This window comes from Medicago truncatula, chromosome 8, assembly GCF_003473485.1.
Source record: "Medicago truncatula cultivar Jemalong A17 chromosome 8, MtrunA17r5.0-ANR, whole genome shotgun sequence".
Classification (NCBI taxonomy): Eukaryota; Viridiplantae; Streptophyta; class Magnoliopsida; order Fabales; family Fabaceae; genus Medicago; species Medicago truncatula.
The window spans coordinates 33,465,024-33,480,488 of NC_053049.1; the positions used below are offsets into that span (position 1 = coordinate 33,465,024).

A 15,465-nucleotide genomic window follows, 5' to 3' on the forward strand; every position below is an offset into this window, starting at 1 on the left:
TAGTGAGAAAAGTATTTTTTTAGAATTTTTCTAAACACAAAAATGTCAAAAAGTGTAAAAAACAGTATTTAAAAATAAAGATAAACAAAAATAAGAAATAATAAAACATTGGCTCAGCAGGATTAATTCTGGACCATTGGATCAAATCAATAGTCCAGATTCATTCACTGGATTCATCACAGCCATTGGATCCAACGATCCAAGGGTCACAAAAACAACATAGAAACAAAGGGATTAAAATGAAGACACAGTGACCGTCAGATCAACGATCTGACGGTCCAAACAGAAACCACACCACACTCACGCAGAAAAAACACACAATTGATTTAAAAACAGATCATACGGTAGCCGTCAGATCAAGGAACGATCCAGATCTGATGGCTACCAACGCGATGGAACATCATAAGATTATGAATACGCGCACGTGTGATCCAGCAAAAAGAAAAAGCACTATAAAAGCAATTTTAACAAAAAAACACAACAAAAACCAAAACACTTCTCTCTCTAAGTTAAACTTAGAGAGAGAAGCTCTCTCCTCCCTCAAGAACACGCGACCGGAGAAGATGAAGAGGGGCGGCCGGAGCTGCTCCGGCGCGGTGGTCGGCCGGAGCGCCGCCGCGCCGGAGTTTTTTTTTTTGCTTTTTTTTGAAATTTTTTTACATCAAAATACTCCTCTTCCCTTCCTCTACTCGAATCCAAGCTTAAAATTTCGAAAACATGCACCAAAAATCCTAGATCTACAAATGAAAAATGCGAAATTTTTACCTCTTTTCCGGTCCGGTTCGGCGCTCTCTCCCTCTGGTCCGGTTCGTTTTGTCCTTCACAGCTCCGGTTCGTGTTGTTCTTCACAGATCCGGTTCGTGTTGTTGCTCCGGTTCTGTTTGGTTTTGATTCGGTTTGCTTGGAACTGATTTCGTGATTGTTGTTTGAGGTTATGTGAGGTTTGGATTTGTTGCTGTTAGTGATGAACAGCTTCGAATTTGAGCTTCTGGAATTTATCTGTTCTTCATGTTCATATGATGTTCATGATGAACTTTGTGAATTTTGTGTATTTGATTTGAAAAAGGAAAAAAAGAGAAAATGAAAGGTGTTTCTGATGGTGATTGGTGACTGCAGAACTGATTGGGGGACTGTCTGTACAGTGATTTTTCCTGACCCATTTCCCAATGATTGACAGTGTATTTTATAGTGACAAACTAGGGTTGGCTCTGGTACAAAACAAAGACCAAAATGCCCCTGCAGCTGAGACTTGGAGAAAAAGATTTGACAAAAAAGGATAAATAAATAAATAAAAAACAAAATGAGTAAAATAAAATAAAAAAATAAAAAGGAAAGAAAAGAGAAGGAAAGAAAAAGAAGTCACGTGAGTGACTTTTATAAAAATAAATAATAAAAAACAAAACTAGCTTAAAAAAAAAAAAAAGAAAGAAAAAAAAATAAAAAGTCCCTTCGGAATCCGACATGAGGTACTTCAAAGTATCCTCCCTGCCGGAATTTCGGTTGAAATGATTTTAAAAAAAACGCCTTTTAAAATGCGATTAGTCCTTCTCTTTTTGACGTGATCGTTACGATTTAAAAAAAAGACTATGCGACATAAAAATGAAAGTGAGACGGATTTAATCGTCGTGAAATGCGAACGTTTATTTAACGTAAAAATAAAACTTTTTTTGAATGACTAAAGACAAGAAACACGAACTTTAAATGGTAAAAACAACGAAAAAATGGGAACGTGAACAACTTTAAAATACGGACAAGAGATTTTAAACGGTCCAAAATTGGGGTATGACATCGACTAATCTTTAATCCCATATATGCCGATTTTGGCTAACTTGATAGTTATTTTTATGTGTAAACAAATACTACATACGTTACATTATTGATTGTCTTGAGTGATGAGATGATATGGCATACATTGAACCGATTGCACATGAACAATGTCATCATTGCACCGTAAAAACACTGAACTATATGTTATGAACCTTTTATTCAGCTTGGGATTGGTCTGAAGTTAATAATCCTTGCCAATTCACTTGCCCTAATGGTAATCTTGTTTTTCTCAGCTAACTAAGAGATATTCTCTCCTACTCATTATGTTAAACTTCTTTATAAATAGCCTCAGTCAAAATTCACACCTCTTTACCTTACTATTTATTTCTTCTAGATTTTATACAAGTCCATCTGATGAACAAAAACTAGCAAATGTATTAGTGTGTCGTCAAGTAGTAATATTTCTATGAAAGAGTTTGTTTCCATAGGGATTGCCTAACTTGAATGTAATTATGCAATTATGATTAGGTTAATAGTAATGGGCGTTTTTGCACATGGCAAATGATTGGTTTTAATTTCCTTAAGCGAAAAAGAGAGAAAGCGACTATGTCATTTTAGATTTCCTTCCCTGAATTAATTGAGTAACAACAAACTATGAATACAATGCTACTTATTACTTGTTTTCAATACATTTGATCAAAATAGTTAGTTCAATGTCTTTCTCACTAACACTCTTCAATTGGTCACACTCCCTACTGACTTAGGTGAGCCTTAACCAATTTGAAGGTTTAAGAACACCCAAGTAAGTAACAATTATTATTTTTATGTCTAAATCTAATCAATAATTGAATGATTAAACTAGATCAAGCCTACAAAGTTAGGGTTAGTAATCATTGTGACTTATTATTCGATTTATGGACCAAAGCTAGGGTTAATACTCATTGAACACATAGAAAGTATTACATGTTCCTCTTTCATAGAATTATTTAATAGTTACAGGGAAGTTCCTCTTTCATGACCTAACCTAGAGAGAAATTAGCTACTCATGATTCCTAAACACATATAATTGTACATGAATAAAAGAACATGATAAAATGATCAACGATTGATGATTACTTGACTTCTGAATGGCTCCATTCACTCTAATCCTCTAGAAATCGTGTTTCTCCCTCCATGTGCTCGTCAAAAGGTGTTTTTCTACCGATCTAGGGGTTCAATATCTATAGTCGTCGATTTCCCAAAGTTTTATCGAAATTGGTTCGTGATGCGTGCATATACCTCACGATGTGAGGTATGAAGCGAGCATGAATAAAAGAACATGATAAAATGATCAACGATTGATGATTACTTGACTTCTGAATGGCTCCATTCACTCTAATCCTCTAGAAATCGTGTTTCTCCCTCCATGTGCTCGTCAAAAGGTGTTTTTCTACCGATCTAGGGGTTCAATATCTATAGTCGTCGATTTCCCAAAGTTTTATCGAAATTGGTTCGTGATGCGTGCATATACCTCACGATGCGAGGTATGAAGTGAGCTTATCCTTTTGACCGAATCGCTCTACCTCATGATGCAGGGCTCAAAGCCCATGATCTGAGATATACAGTAGCAATCATAATGAATTCCATCGCATTCTCGCGATGCGGGGCTTATAGCCTGCAATGCGAGTCAGGAAGTAGGTCACAAAATTTCAAAACATAACTCGTTCATGCATTATTGGTTTAACAACTTCTTTGTAAGCACCGATTCTATATACATGGTCCAAGAATTGCAGCTATATGTTTAACTGCTAACAAATTCGAAGAGAACCATAATGTCGTGGGGTTCTCTCTTCCTTTCTTTTCTTTAACGTCCCCTCTTTACTATTTTGGATCAGCTACACAAGAAAGATATTGTTCAAACTATGAGTGGTCTCATTTGGTTCCTGCAGTTATGGATCAAAATTTACTTCCTTGAGTTCCTTCACAAGAACTTCAGACCACTCAAAGTTGAGACCAATCAAGTTTTATATGAATCTCTAGATGGCTACCCAATTAACTTGACCAACGCCTTTGAAGTATCCTAGCGGCTATATTCGTCTAACCCCAATCGAATGGGCTCCAATATTGTCCAAGAATTTTGTCCCAATTTGGACTCTTTAGACGACGGGTGCTGACCTCTATTCCTAGGCTACCTAACCTCTAGCGTTTTGATGACCAGAGATTTGTTTTGTGGCTTAAATCTGGTATTTAGGAACGAGACCTCAGTTTAATCATACAACCTTCATTGTGTAGCAATGCAATTTGGGCTCCTCCAACACATTACTGACGGCTATGAATCCATGGTTTCGTCTTTGTCGCAGAGTGCCTTAGACAGCCAGAACGTGGGGCGATTAGCTCGCCTTGACTGAGAGATAACACAGGTTCTCAAGATGGCATTATTTGGAAAACAACATGCACTAACGACTGTCTGCACCAACTGGTGGCTTTTGTTAAAGATAAGTTGATTATTGAACTTGGAAGCATCACATCATTGAAGCATTCTACTACAGAAAAAGCCGGTCAGATCTTCTATGCCCATAAAATCAAACCTGCCAAGTAGGGATGTAAATGTATATCCATGGATGCAGATAGTGTGATATCCGTGTCCGCTCCGTTGGACAAATATGAAATCCGTGCCCTATCCATATTCGCGCGGATATCCGTTTAGCGGATAATCCACGGATTTTGAGGTATCTGCGGATTTATAAAGATCTCTATGGATAACATTTATTAAAAAAAATTGCTAATTTTTTTAGCTGAAATTTAAAAACAAAAGTTCATTACATGCATTTTCTATTCTTTTTAGCAAAACATAATATTCACACATTACGATAACAAAAAAATAATCATTGACTCAACAAAAATATAAGTAAAGTTCCTTCCGTTTACTAAAAATAAAGTTATTTGATTTGATAAAAGCATAAATAAAGATTATCATATTCAACAAAAACAAAGTTTCTTGCTTCAACAATTCCGGCCACTTTCACTTTCTTTTAAAGGAACATAATACATAATTGAACAGTCATGTAATAAATAATAACAACTCAGAGTACCGATATTTTTTGCTTAGGAATTTGAATGGTATTAAAGTTATTTATATAATTCACTCGGTTTAATAGCTGATATGGATATTTGTGGGTGCAGATACCGTTAAATCCGTGTTCGTGTCCATTAATTAGCGGATAGTTAAAATATCCGTTTATTTTATCCATGGATATCCATTAAGATATCCGCTCCATGTCCGTGGCGGATTTTATCCACAGATATCCATGGGTGCGGATTTTTTTGCCATCCCTCCTGCTAAGGTGGTGCAACCATTTGTCAACAAAAAAGAAAATTTTCAAATTCATACTTCTTTGATTTTAGTCTACCGCCTGCTAACTTGTTCTCAAAACTTATCTCTAGGTAAAGAGAAAGTGAAAATTCCCACCAAAGTAGAGGAAGAAGGAGAAGAAAAGGACGAAGCTCTATGAACTTATTATTTATTATTTGTGTGAAATAAGTGGTAGTTTTAAATGTAATTATTAGAGAAAAAGTTGAGATGATTCTTAGAAGATAAAGGTTAAAGAGTGTCCTTAGGAAAATAGTTAAGAAAGTTAAAATAGAAATATTGTCTTTGGAAAGTGTCAGGAAATGTATATTCAACTTTTTTTAATGTTTAAAAATTGTTGATATCAATGCAAATTTTCTACTTATTAATTTCTCAACAATTGTCTTTAAAATACTTGTTAAAAAGACGAACAAGTCTAGTCTTAATTAGCTTGCACATGTATAAAAAACATAAGTAGTTTATTAGGGTTGACCCATTGCAGGACATGAAAGGTATTTTAGATTGACAAAACAACCAACAAAAGCAATAAATCAAATATTTAAAAGTAAATGGTTTGATTAAAATTGGAATCACAAAAGATCAATTTAATCATTGTCATTAATGAGAGAAAAAAGTTGATTGTTATTGTTGGTAATTTGAAAATAATATCTGTTTAGAGTTAGAATCCGTGTGTAGATCAAAAAATTTATACTAAATTTTAACCATTCAATCTAACTAATTCAATGGTTTGTGATCTTCTAAAATTTTAATAGAGAGGAACATGGTGAATTATTTTCTTTTTTTCCCTCATCGTCTTTTACTGGGGATGAAACAAATCCCTAAAGCTACTGCAAACTCAGTCAAGCTGCAACCCATGTTTTTTTTTTCTTTCTAATTCCAATTGCTTACAAAAAAAATAAAATTATTTTCCTTTTTTTTTGTACCAAAAAAAAAAAAGGAAAATAAAAATATGGAAACTAGTACTAGCTACTAAGGAAAATGATGTAATCAATAAATGGTTGAGCTTAAAAAAAATATTTAATTAAATTTTAGAACTATATATATTTTTATATTTCATAATTAGGTTAATAATTATTTAAATAAATTATTATTCTTTTGAAGGAATTTTTATATAAATTATTATTAGGTCGTGGACCGGTATAATAATCTTGGGCCAAAGATATGCCATATGTGATCCAAATTGACTCGGTAACTAATTTAACTTGGGCCACCTTTACGTTCCAACTTGTCTGTTATGCTCTGACTTGCCAAATGGAAAAGGTTATAAATGGAGAGGATCTTGACCCTTCAAATAAGGGATCATTTTTACAAATCAACATTGCTATGCAATTGGGAATCGAACAGGCGCGCATGCATTCACTAAGAACCACTGCACCACTTTTGTTTGTTGTGATAAAATATTGATTCATATTGATTATATATTAATTTAAAATACCATATTGATTTTCCATTCACATTTGAACCTGTATTGTCTTTTTTTTTTTTTTTTGCATAATTTGTATTTTCGTCATTTTTTTTTTGAATAACTTGTATTTTGTCTTTCTTAAAAAAAAAAAAAAACATGTATTCTCTTTTTATTTTTTATTCTATCTTCATAATATATTATACAAGTAAATGTTTCTATTTTTTTAAAGGAAACCAAGCACTCTTTTTTATTTTAAGGAATCAAGCTCACTCTTATCATTTAAATATTATTGTCCGACATCTCAAATATTTTAATAAATATTTTTTTTACAATATTTTTTTTTGAAAGAATAGTTTTATTTTACTATATTTATTTGAATATGTATTACTCTCTTCGTCCATATATTTAAACACCCATTTGATTTTATTTTTGTCCTTAAATGTAAACCTTTTTTAAATTACAACACTCATTAATTATTTTAGTTTCTAAAGTGACCGAGTCACCGATTCAACACGAGTTAATCCGGTTAAATAACTATATAAATTTAATCTAAGGACTGAGTTATCTAACCGAGTCATCCGAGTGGTTCCGATTCAATCATGCGGTTCGACCAATGACTCACTGGTTCGACCATTGACCCATTGACTCAGTACCCCCGCCGAGTCGATGACCGAACCGAATTTTAAAACTATGGTTGTATCTTTATGTTTGTCAATATTTTATTAGTTCATATTTTATGTATTTTTAATTTCATGGAAGTTAAATGCATGTTGTTGGCTTCAAAAGTTTATCTTATTGTTATATACAATTATTCCTATTATATTTTATTCCTATTCTTATATACAGGAGGCATGCTTTTTTTAATGGCAGTAAGTACTTTCAACTTCATATGTAAACAGTTTAATCTTATTTTACCACTACTCTATAGAGTATTTTTTAATCTATTCTATAATGAAAAATTACTCATTTCTAATTTTAAGACAATGATTAATCTTATTGCTTATAATAGCCCTTTGTTGTTTTTGAGGGGAATATAATAACCCTTTATTATTTACTTACTATATTAGCATTTTCAAAACCTTAACTTAGGTCACACCACATCCTCTTATAATTGCCACAAACAAAACATAACATACAAATATTTACCTCAATTTGGCTCCATCTGAATTTTGTTGTTGCTTCTTCTGCAATCAACAATCAATCTACATCTGCAGAAGAAGCACACAACACAAAAATGGGGTATGTAGAAACAACCTCATCACAACTACACACCCCTCTTCTTTCTGACCAACCCCCTCTGTCCTCAAAATCCAAAACCTTTGCAAACCTCTTCATTGCAATTGTAGGTGCAGGTGTTCTTGGTCTCCCTTATACTTTCACGAAAACAGGTTGGATCATGGGGTTGCTTATGCTTTTCTCTGTTTCATTTCTCATTTACCACTGCATGATGCTCCTTATATACACTCGTCGTAGGCTTGAATCCGTCGTAGGGTTCCCCAAAATAAATTCTTTTGGTGATTTAGGCTATGCAACAAGTGGCCATTTTGGAAGATTGTGCGTTGATATCATGGTTTTTCTTATGCAATGTGGTTTTTGTGTTAGCTACCTTATTTTTATTTCCACTACTTTGATACATCTTAGTCACAATACAAACTCATCATCTTTATTGGGTTTTTCACCAAAGGTTTTTTTTATTTGGGCTTGTTTCCCTTTTCAATTGGGTTTGAATGCAATTCCAAGTTTGACACATTTGGCTCCTTTGAGTATATTTGCTGATGTTGTTGATCTTGGAGCTATGGGAGTTGTAATGGTTGAGGATGTTTTTGTCTTTTTGGAAAATAGGCCACCTTTGAAGACTTTTGGTGGTTTATCTGTTTTTCTATATGGTTTAGGTGTGGCTGTTTATTCTTTTGAAGGAATAGGAATGGTTTTGCCTTTGGAATCAGAAGCAAAAGATAAAGATAAATTTGGTGGAGTTTTGGGTTTGGGAATGTTCCTAATTTTTCTATTGTATGGAGGTTTTGCTACTTTAGGTTACTTTGCTTTTGGTGAAGCAACTCAAGGGATTATTACTACAAATCTAGGGCAAGGAATGATTACTGCTTTGGTACAATTAGGTCTTTGTGTCAATCTCTTTTTCACCTTTCCTTTGATGATGAATCCTGTTTATGAAATTGTTGAGAGAAGATTTTGTAAATCTAAGTATTGTTTGTGGCTTAGGTGGTTGTTGGTTTTGGTGGTAAGTTTAGTCGCATTTTTGGTACCTAACTTTGCTGATTTTTTGTCACTAGTTGGGAGCAGTGTTTGTGTTATTCTTAGCTTTGTGTTTCCTGCTTTGTTTCACTTCTTGGTTTTTAGAGATGAATTGGGTTGGAAATGTTTGGTTTTTGATGGAGCAATTATGGTGTTTGGGATTGTTATTGCAGTGTTGGGAACTTGGTCTTGCCTAATGGATATTTTTTACCCTCAGGCTTGATTAAACAATAAAATCTCTTAATCATGGTTTTAAATTGTTTGCGGCCGCAATATAAAGGATATTGAGGTCTCTACAATGACATCACAACTGCAATGTTTATCGAAACCGTAATTTAAAACCATGGTCTGGTTATAAGGTTGAGGATTTTTTGATGGAGCTATTAGTTGAGGTATTTATTTGGGTTGATTGTTATGTTACCATAATAACTTGATCATCCTTTGAGGTAGATCTTGCCCGAAGCTCTTGCCGAGAAGGATTTATTACTTGGGTTATTGATTAGATTTCACCAGACATGTTGCTGAAATACAAATTTAAGAAATTTGATTGTAACATGTACATCAGACATGTCATCAATCTGAAGTGTCGGTGTTAGAATCTAAGATGGTCCACAACAACAAACCAACCTATAGTTTCTTTTGTTGCATTATGTTGTTTTTGTAACAGGTGCAAAATATTTTTAGTATTTGTGATGAGAAAATGTTAAAAGAAAAAGATGGTTGATCTGTTTGAACTTTATTATTGCTTTAGTTACTACCTTTTCTTATTGCACCATGTGATAGTGACACATTTTGCTGACTCTATAATATAACCAAACAACAAAATAAACTATTTTTTGGTCCCTTTTTTCAAGCTTCTTTGGAATTCTCACCTTTGTCAACAATATAGATATCAATAACAGAAAAAACAATGCATGATGGTGGGAGAATTTTTAGAGTTCTAAATGTAGCAATTTCAAAGTCGGAGAAACACTAAAATGAAAAAGAAACTTCTCAGTCCATCAAGACTCAAACTCTTACAATTGCACTTAAAACACTAAGAAAAAAAAGAAAAAACTCTTACAATTGATTATGATTAGGATCATGTTAACAAATGCATTTAAACACTTTCTTAAAGAAGTAAAAAAGCTTTGTATAAGAAACGACAATTTTTAAACTTCTAAAAAGACAAACTCACCACCTTTCAACATAATTTTTTTTAAGAGAACATAATATTTCTAAATATTTGTTTCATTAATCTTATAATCCTTCATTCATTTCTACAAGTTGTTTGACAAGTTAAGACAATTACCGCAACTCACTTTTGTCATGGATCTTTTAGACATGAAAGTTGAGGGAAGAGGCATGTCATTATATTCTAATAATGACAATTTGAGATCTTTTTAATCTAAAATGTCCACTTCAAAAAACAAGTTATTATTATTTCGATAAGAACCATATAACCTTGGCCCAACGTGGTAAAAGTGAGAAGAGAGAGTGAGAAGGAAGAAGGAAAAGCAAGCAAAAAGTATAATAAAGATAGGAAGCAGGTGGGGTGACACAGGAAAGGGTAGCAACTCCCTACCTTTTTTTTCAAAATCCTGACTACATCTCCTCACCTAATTTAACACAAATCATTTCCCAAAATGCCCATTTAACATGCAAAATAATGGAGTGGATTATCAAATTACTCTTCTTGTGAAAGAAAATAAAAGTACTCCTTAAAATTGTAGTATATTATTAATAATAATTTAGTCTATAAAATTATCAATATTTAAAAAATATGTTAAAATTGGAAATTATACCCTGTCAAAAAAAAAAAAATTGAAAGTCGTATTCTCGATTTAATTAATTACCCAATTAATCTTATTAGATAGCGATTAATGCAATTATTTTTAAAAAAATTAGACATTGATGTGAAATTTATTAATTTTAATAACTAAGTTGAGTTTCATACAATTTTAAGATTATAGTATATACCTACAAATAAATGAGATATCAAATTTTGTCGTTTTTTTCTTTCTTTCAAATGTATCATTCAATAAGGCTATTTTATTTATAATTTTGTCTTTTTTTTTTCCTCCAAATAGTTTAATGGATAGAAATTCACATCTTCAAATTAACCCTCAACCGTTCAAACCCAACTCCTACATGTATAATTCAATATCTTACTGCATAAGCTAAACTCACAAAACTAATTATGTCATTCATTATTTTTTAGAAAATTATAATTTTTTGAGTCATAGAAATCATAACTTCTACTATTATTTACCACATATAATATAGAGGAGGCGGAACATCAACAAGGAGAAGTTAATCATAGTTATAGTTTGTGGTCACGTCATGTCTATTGGGGATAAGATCCTCTCCATTTATAACATTTTTCATTCGTTTCATTTAGAGAGAAAAAGATACATAAAAAAATAAAAAAAATAATTAATAACGATAGTACCTACTTAATGATAGGACATACCACTTATTTTTTATGTCTATCTCTTTTCAAATTACAACTTCAATTTTTTTTTATAAAATGGAGAGAATCTTTACCCCGTCTATTGTGGTTATTTTGATGACTATTGTACAATGCCAGTTTTGGTTATATATTTTTACTAATTTAATGTTTATGGAGTTTATAAAAAAATAATTTAGTAATATGTTTTTTATAGCTACTCTTTTTACTAAATGTAATAATATTAAAAGTAGAAATAATATAAATATAGTATTGCATTATTTTTTATCTTGAAGAACTAATTTGTCAAATTAAAATATCTTAAAGAATTTGCTAAAAGATGGTCTCGTGAAGGCTGAGAGACGCAATAAGTATAAAAGTTTAAAATTTTAACATAAATAAATATCCTGTTTATGTAAAAATGAAAATTAATGACTAAAAGAGTAGTTATTTGTGGGATAAGTTATTTGGACCAAAACAATCTAGAAAATCATTTCCTTCCCTTTTTGAAAAGAATTGTGTTTTTTTTTTAAGGAGAAAAGAATCAATGGTCGCTTCTCATGTTTCAATTATATTAACCATCAAATTTTGATATAAAATTTGTGTTGATGGTTAATATAATTCGAACACGGAGGATCGAACATTGGTTCTAAAGGTAAAATTGATTTTGAGATGTTTAGTTGCTTTTCAGTATAATCTTTTTGTCTCTAGAATTTATTATATTTGAAGTTGTGATTTTTACTTTTGACTATAGAATTGATTTTTTTTTTGACAAAAACAAAACGATAGTCATTCATTCATATCGATAAAGTACATCAGATACAAACATTGCTAAAAACGTAAAGGGTGAATCTGCGAACAAACTCACAACACCCAAGTTAATAGCATACAACGGCAAAATGCCTACAAATAATATGATAAAACTTAAGTCACTGAAATACACATGCTTCCGAATCTGCAACGTTGACGTCCAAATCATTGATTGAATTTTTAATTGACTGATGTAGATATTTCAATAGGAACTGAACAAACACCGCGACAAGATGCGAAATCAAACGCCGCACTTAGACGACGAAATCACAAAAAAAAAACTAGATAGATGTGAAAACCACTTATTTAGATTGAAAGAAAAGGGGGAAAAAGATGTAGAGGGGTGATTCTAGGTCAAAAAATGACCTAAAACCACCCCTCCTCGATGAACGAAGGAGAAAGAAAGTTTAGAGAGAAGTTGGAGTTTCTCTCACTAGAAAACTAGGGCCGACTATGAAGTGCGACTCTAGAATTGATTTAAAACTCAAATTTATTGTTCAACTTAATTTTACATTATTTACCCAAACACAAACTATTTTTACATTCTGCTCACTTTTAAACTTTAAGCTGAATGAATTCATTCAAAATCAATTATGAACAACACTTGTTTGATCACAACTCCAAATATAAATTATTTGAATGCGTGCACACATAAAAATACATAAAGAGTATCAATTAAATATTTCAAAAATATATATTGGCACCATGATGACTAAATTTGGCAACAACATCAAACTGTTTTCAAGTAATAAAGTGATAAGTAAGATTGTCTCAACAAAGATGTTGTTTCAACTCGACAACTAACGTTACTTATTAAAACAGAAAATAAAAACAAATAAATAAATGCATGCGAGTAATTTGGTGTGTGTGTGTGTGTGTGTGTGTGGGGGGGGGGGGGGGGGGGTGGTGGGGGGGTGTGTGCGCGTATGTGTGTGTGTAGACATGAGTTCTATTTAAGTGATGAGTTCGTAGGACATTATGTCCCTCCACCTGTTGATCGCTAGAAGGTTATACGCGCTCTAAGGAGTGGAAGGTTGTCAATCCTACAATGGTCAATATGTCTACGTACAAAGTATTAGAGTGGGGCCTTACCCTCTCAGACGTAATTGAAACATAAAAGAATTGAAATTTCTAAATTGTCATCTAAAGGCTCAAACTTCATTCTTAGAAGTTCATCACATACCTTTTCTTACATTAATAGTTCTATGTACAAACAACCCTATCTCGTTTACCTTACGAAGAAAAAAGAATACAATTCAATATGCAACGTTAAAAAACGTATGACTAGACGTATCTTCTAAAGCCTCATGTTTCTAAGTTAGGGTGGATTCCTAGTTATGTCACACTCTCTAGGGACAACACAAGCATTAAAACCTTTGCATATGAAAACTAAATAGATCTCATAAAATAACTGAATAGAAGACCTGAATTAAAAAGATACAACAAACAAATAAATGGTCATATAGAATCCTACCTAATTAGGGTTTAGTTACTCATTGTAACTAAAGATAAAATTGCAATAAAATAAAACATACTCTAGAGACTAAGGTTTAGAAGAGACTCCTCATTTGATGCTCCTAGCGTTTGCCTTCCTCTTGAACCGCTTCGTTCTGAATGAATAATTTTGAATGAGAAGAATAATTGTGAACAATAAAAGTTTTATTTATAGGCTGATTTCCCCGTGCGTTTGGACTTAAAAATTGGACTTTTTCTCCAAACCCGCTGCCAGAATACAACAAAATGTTGTTTTTCCCTGGATGCCCATGAATAATGAAGGAAAGTGTTTTGAATTCGAGCCTAAAAACATGCAAGAGTTGACAATTTCAAATTACTCAATGTGAAATTGCTCGTTCCCCTTCAAGACCATAATTTTCAACCCCAAATGCATTTTAAACATACAAAATTTTCGGCTATATAAAGCATGTATCGTTGATAGTTTTGTGCACAATTTTAATGTCGTTTCACAGACCCTTTAATCTTTTATTTTTTTCTGCATATTTTTTTTTATCTTTTTTTCTAAATCAACTAAAAATACCTCCTCAAATCGAATTCATCTATGAAATTAACCAAACTAACAAGGGATGTTGTTGTTTCATATTTTTTGTACACATATTGTTGATATTTTTTTTACATGATGTTTTTGTTTTCATTATTTGTGTGATTTGTCCGAGTTGTGCTTTCCGACAACCACCCTTTTTCTTTGGATATAATCACCATGGATTGAACCATATATGTATTAATTTTTAGGTGAATGTTAGTGATATATATTATAGGACAACATGTATTGATTTTTGGATTGAACCCTTTAAGTGTTTGTCACATTTTCCAGGGCAACAAATTTCACATTATTGTGCGTTGTACTTTCATATATAAGTTTTGATAAAGACACAAAAGAGAGTATTTTTTATTTTTTTGGAGAGAAACACTAAAGAGAGTAATGTGTACTCAATATCTAACTATGTGATTTCTTCAAATAATGGTTCATACTGGATCACTAGGCATGAGTATAATCTGAATTTTTAGTTCGACACATGTTAAGATTTATGCTTCAAAAATATTTTCATCAAACATTTATATCTATCTAATTTCAATATAGTGACACATATTACAGGACAGAGAAATGCTAATTTTGTTGAATGAGTCCCACCATTTTATACTAGACACATTTTCATCCAATAAGTTGAAGATTGTATCAAAAAGAGTCAAGAACTTCTCATACTTTATTTTGGTGAACATGCACTTTTTTTTTTATACTAAGACATAAAAATACACTTGACACTATTTAAATTCACTTATGACTTTGTTTTATGAATTACATTTAAGAACAATAAAAAGAAACAATCGAGAAGGAGGAATAAACAAATTAATTGTTAAAAGTTTTAATTTTTTTAGGAAAGAAGATTAAGTGTTAAAAGAAATCAATTTTAAAAAATTATTTGTCAATGTCAATTAAAGTATACCTAAAAAATAATTTAACTTAGAGAATTTTGCATTGTTTTTTTAATTTATCACATGGAAATTAAATAATTTAAAATGACTTCCTTGACATAAATATTGCTAAATCAAAATGTGCAAGTGATTAATTAATGAATTACTATTTGTTATTTTATTTTTTATTATGAAATTTAATCCACTCAAATGGTATTGAAATTAATTTGAATTTCCAATATTTAACAACATTTTTGGAACATTAGTGTGAGTGCGTACACTTATTTCTCTTCCCGGTTAATTACGTGATGTTAACCCACTAGGCTAAAAGCAAAACAAAACAAAAAAAAAGATTTTTTTTTTTTTTTATGATTATCTTCAATTATTTAATTTATATTTAATTTAATTATAACTGTGTTTTACTAATAATTATGAATGATTGTGGTGCATTTATCAATTAATGTTGTTTTAAAACAAAATATACAATTTAGTCATGTAATCGCACATTTAGCATTTTGACTTCTA

The 15,465-nt window shown here is 31.7% G+C and overlaps 1 protein-coding gene across 1 annotated transcript; it reads left to right on the top strand.

Annotated features, from left to right (window-relative positions):
- The first annotated feature begins 7,480 nt into the window (after positions 1–7,480).
- Positions 7,481–9,628, top strand: LOC11443548 (amino acid transporter AVT3B). The gene has a single exon (XM_003629066.4). It carries the CDS (start codon positions 7,756–7,758, stop codon positions 8,995–8,997), a length of 1,242 nt encoding a protein of 413 aa, XP_003629114.2. The 5' UTR covers positions 7,481–7,755; the 3' UTR covers positions 8,998–9,628.
- Positions 9,629–15,465: the final 5,837 nt, after the last annotated feature.

What these genes read in the sequence shown, in the direction of transcription:
- LOC11443548 (XM_003629066.4), top strand. Translation starts at nt 7,756, where the DNA reads ATGGGGTATGTAGAAACAACCTCATCACAACTACACACCCCTCTTCTT.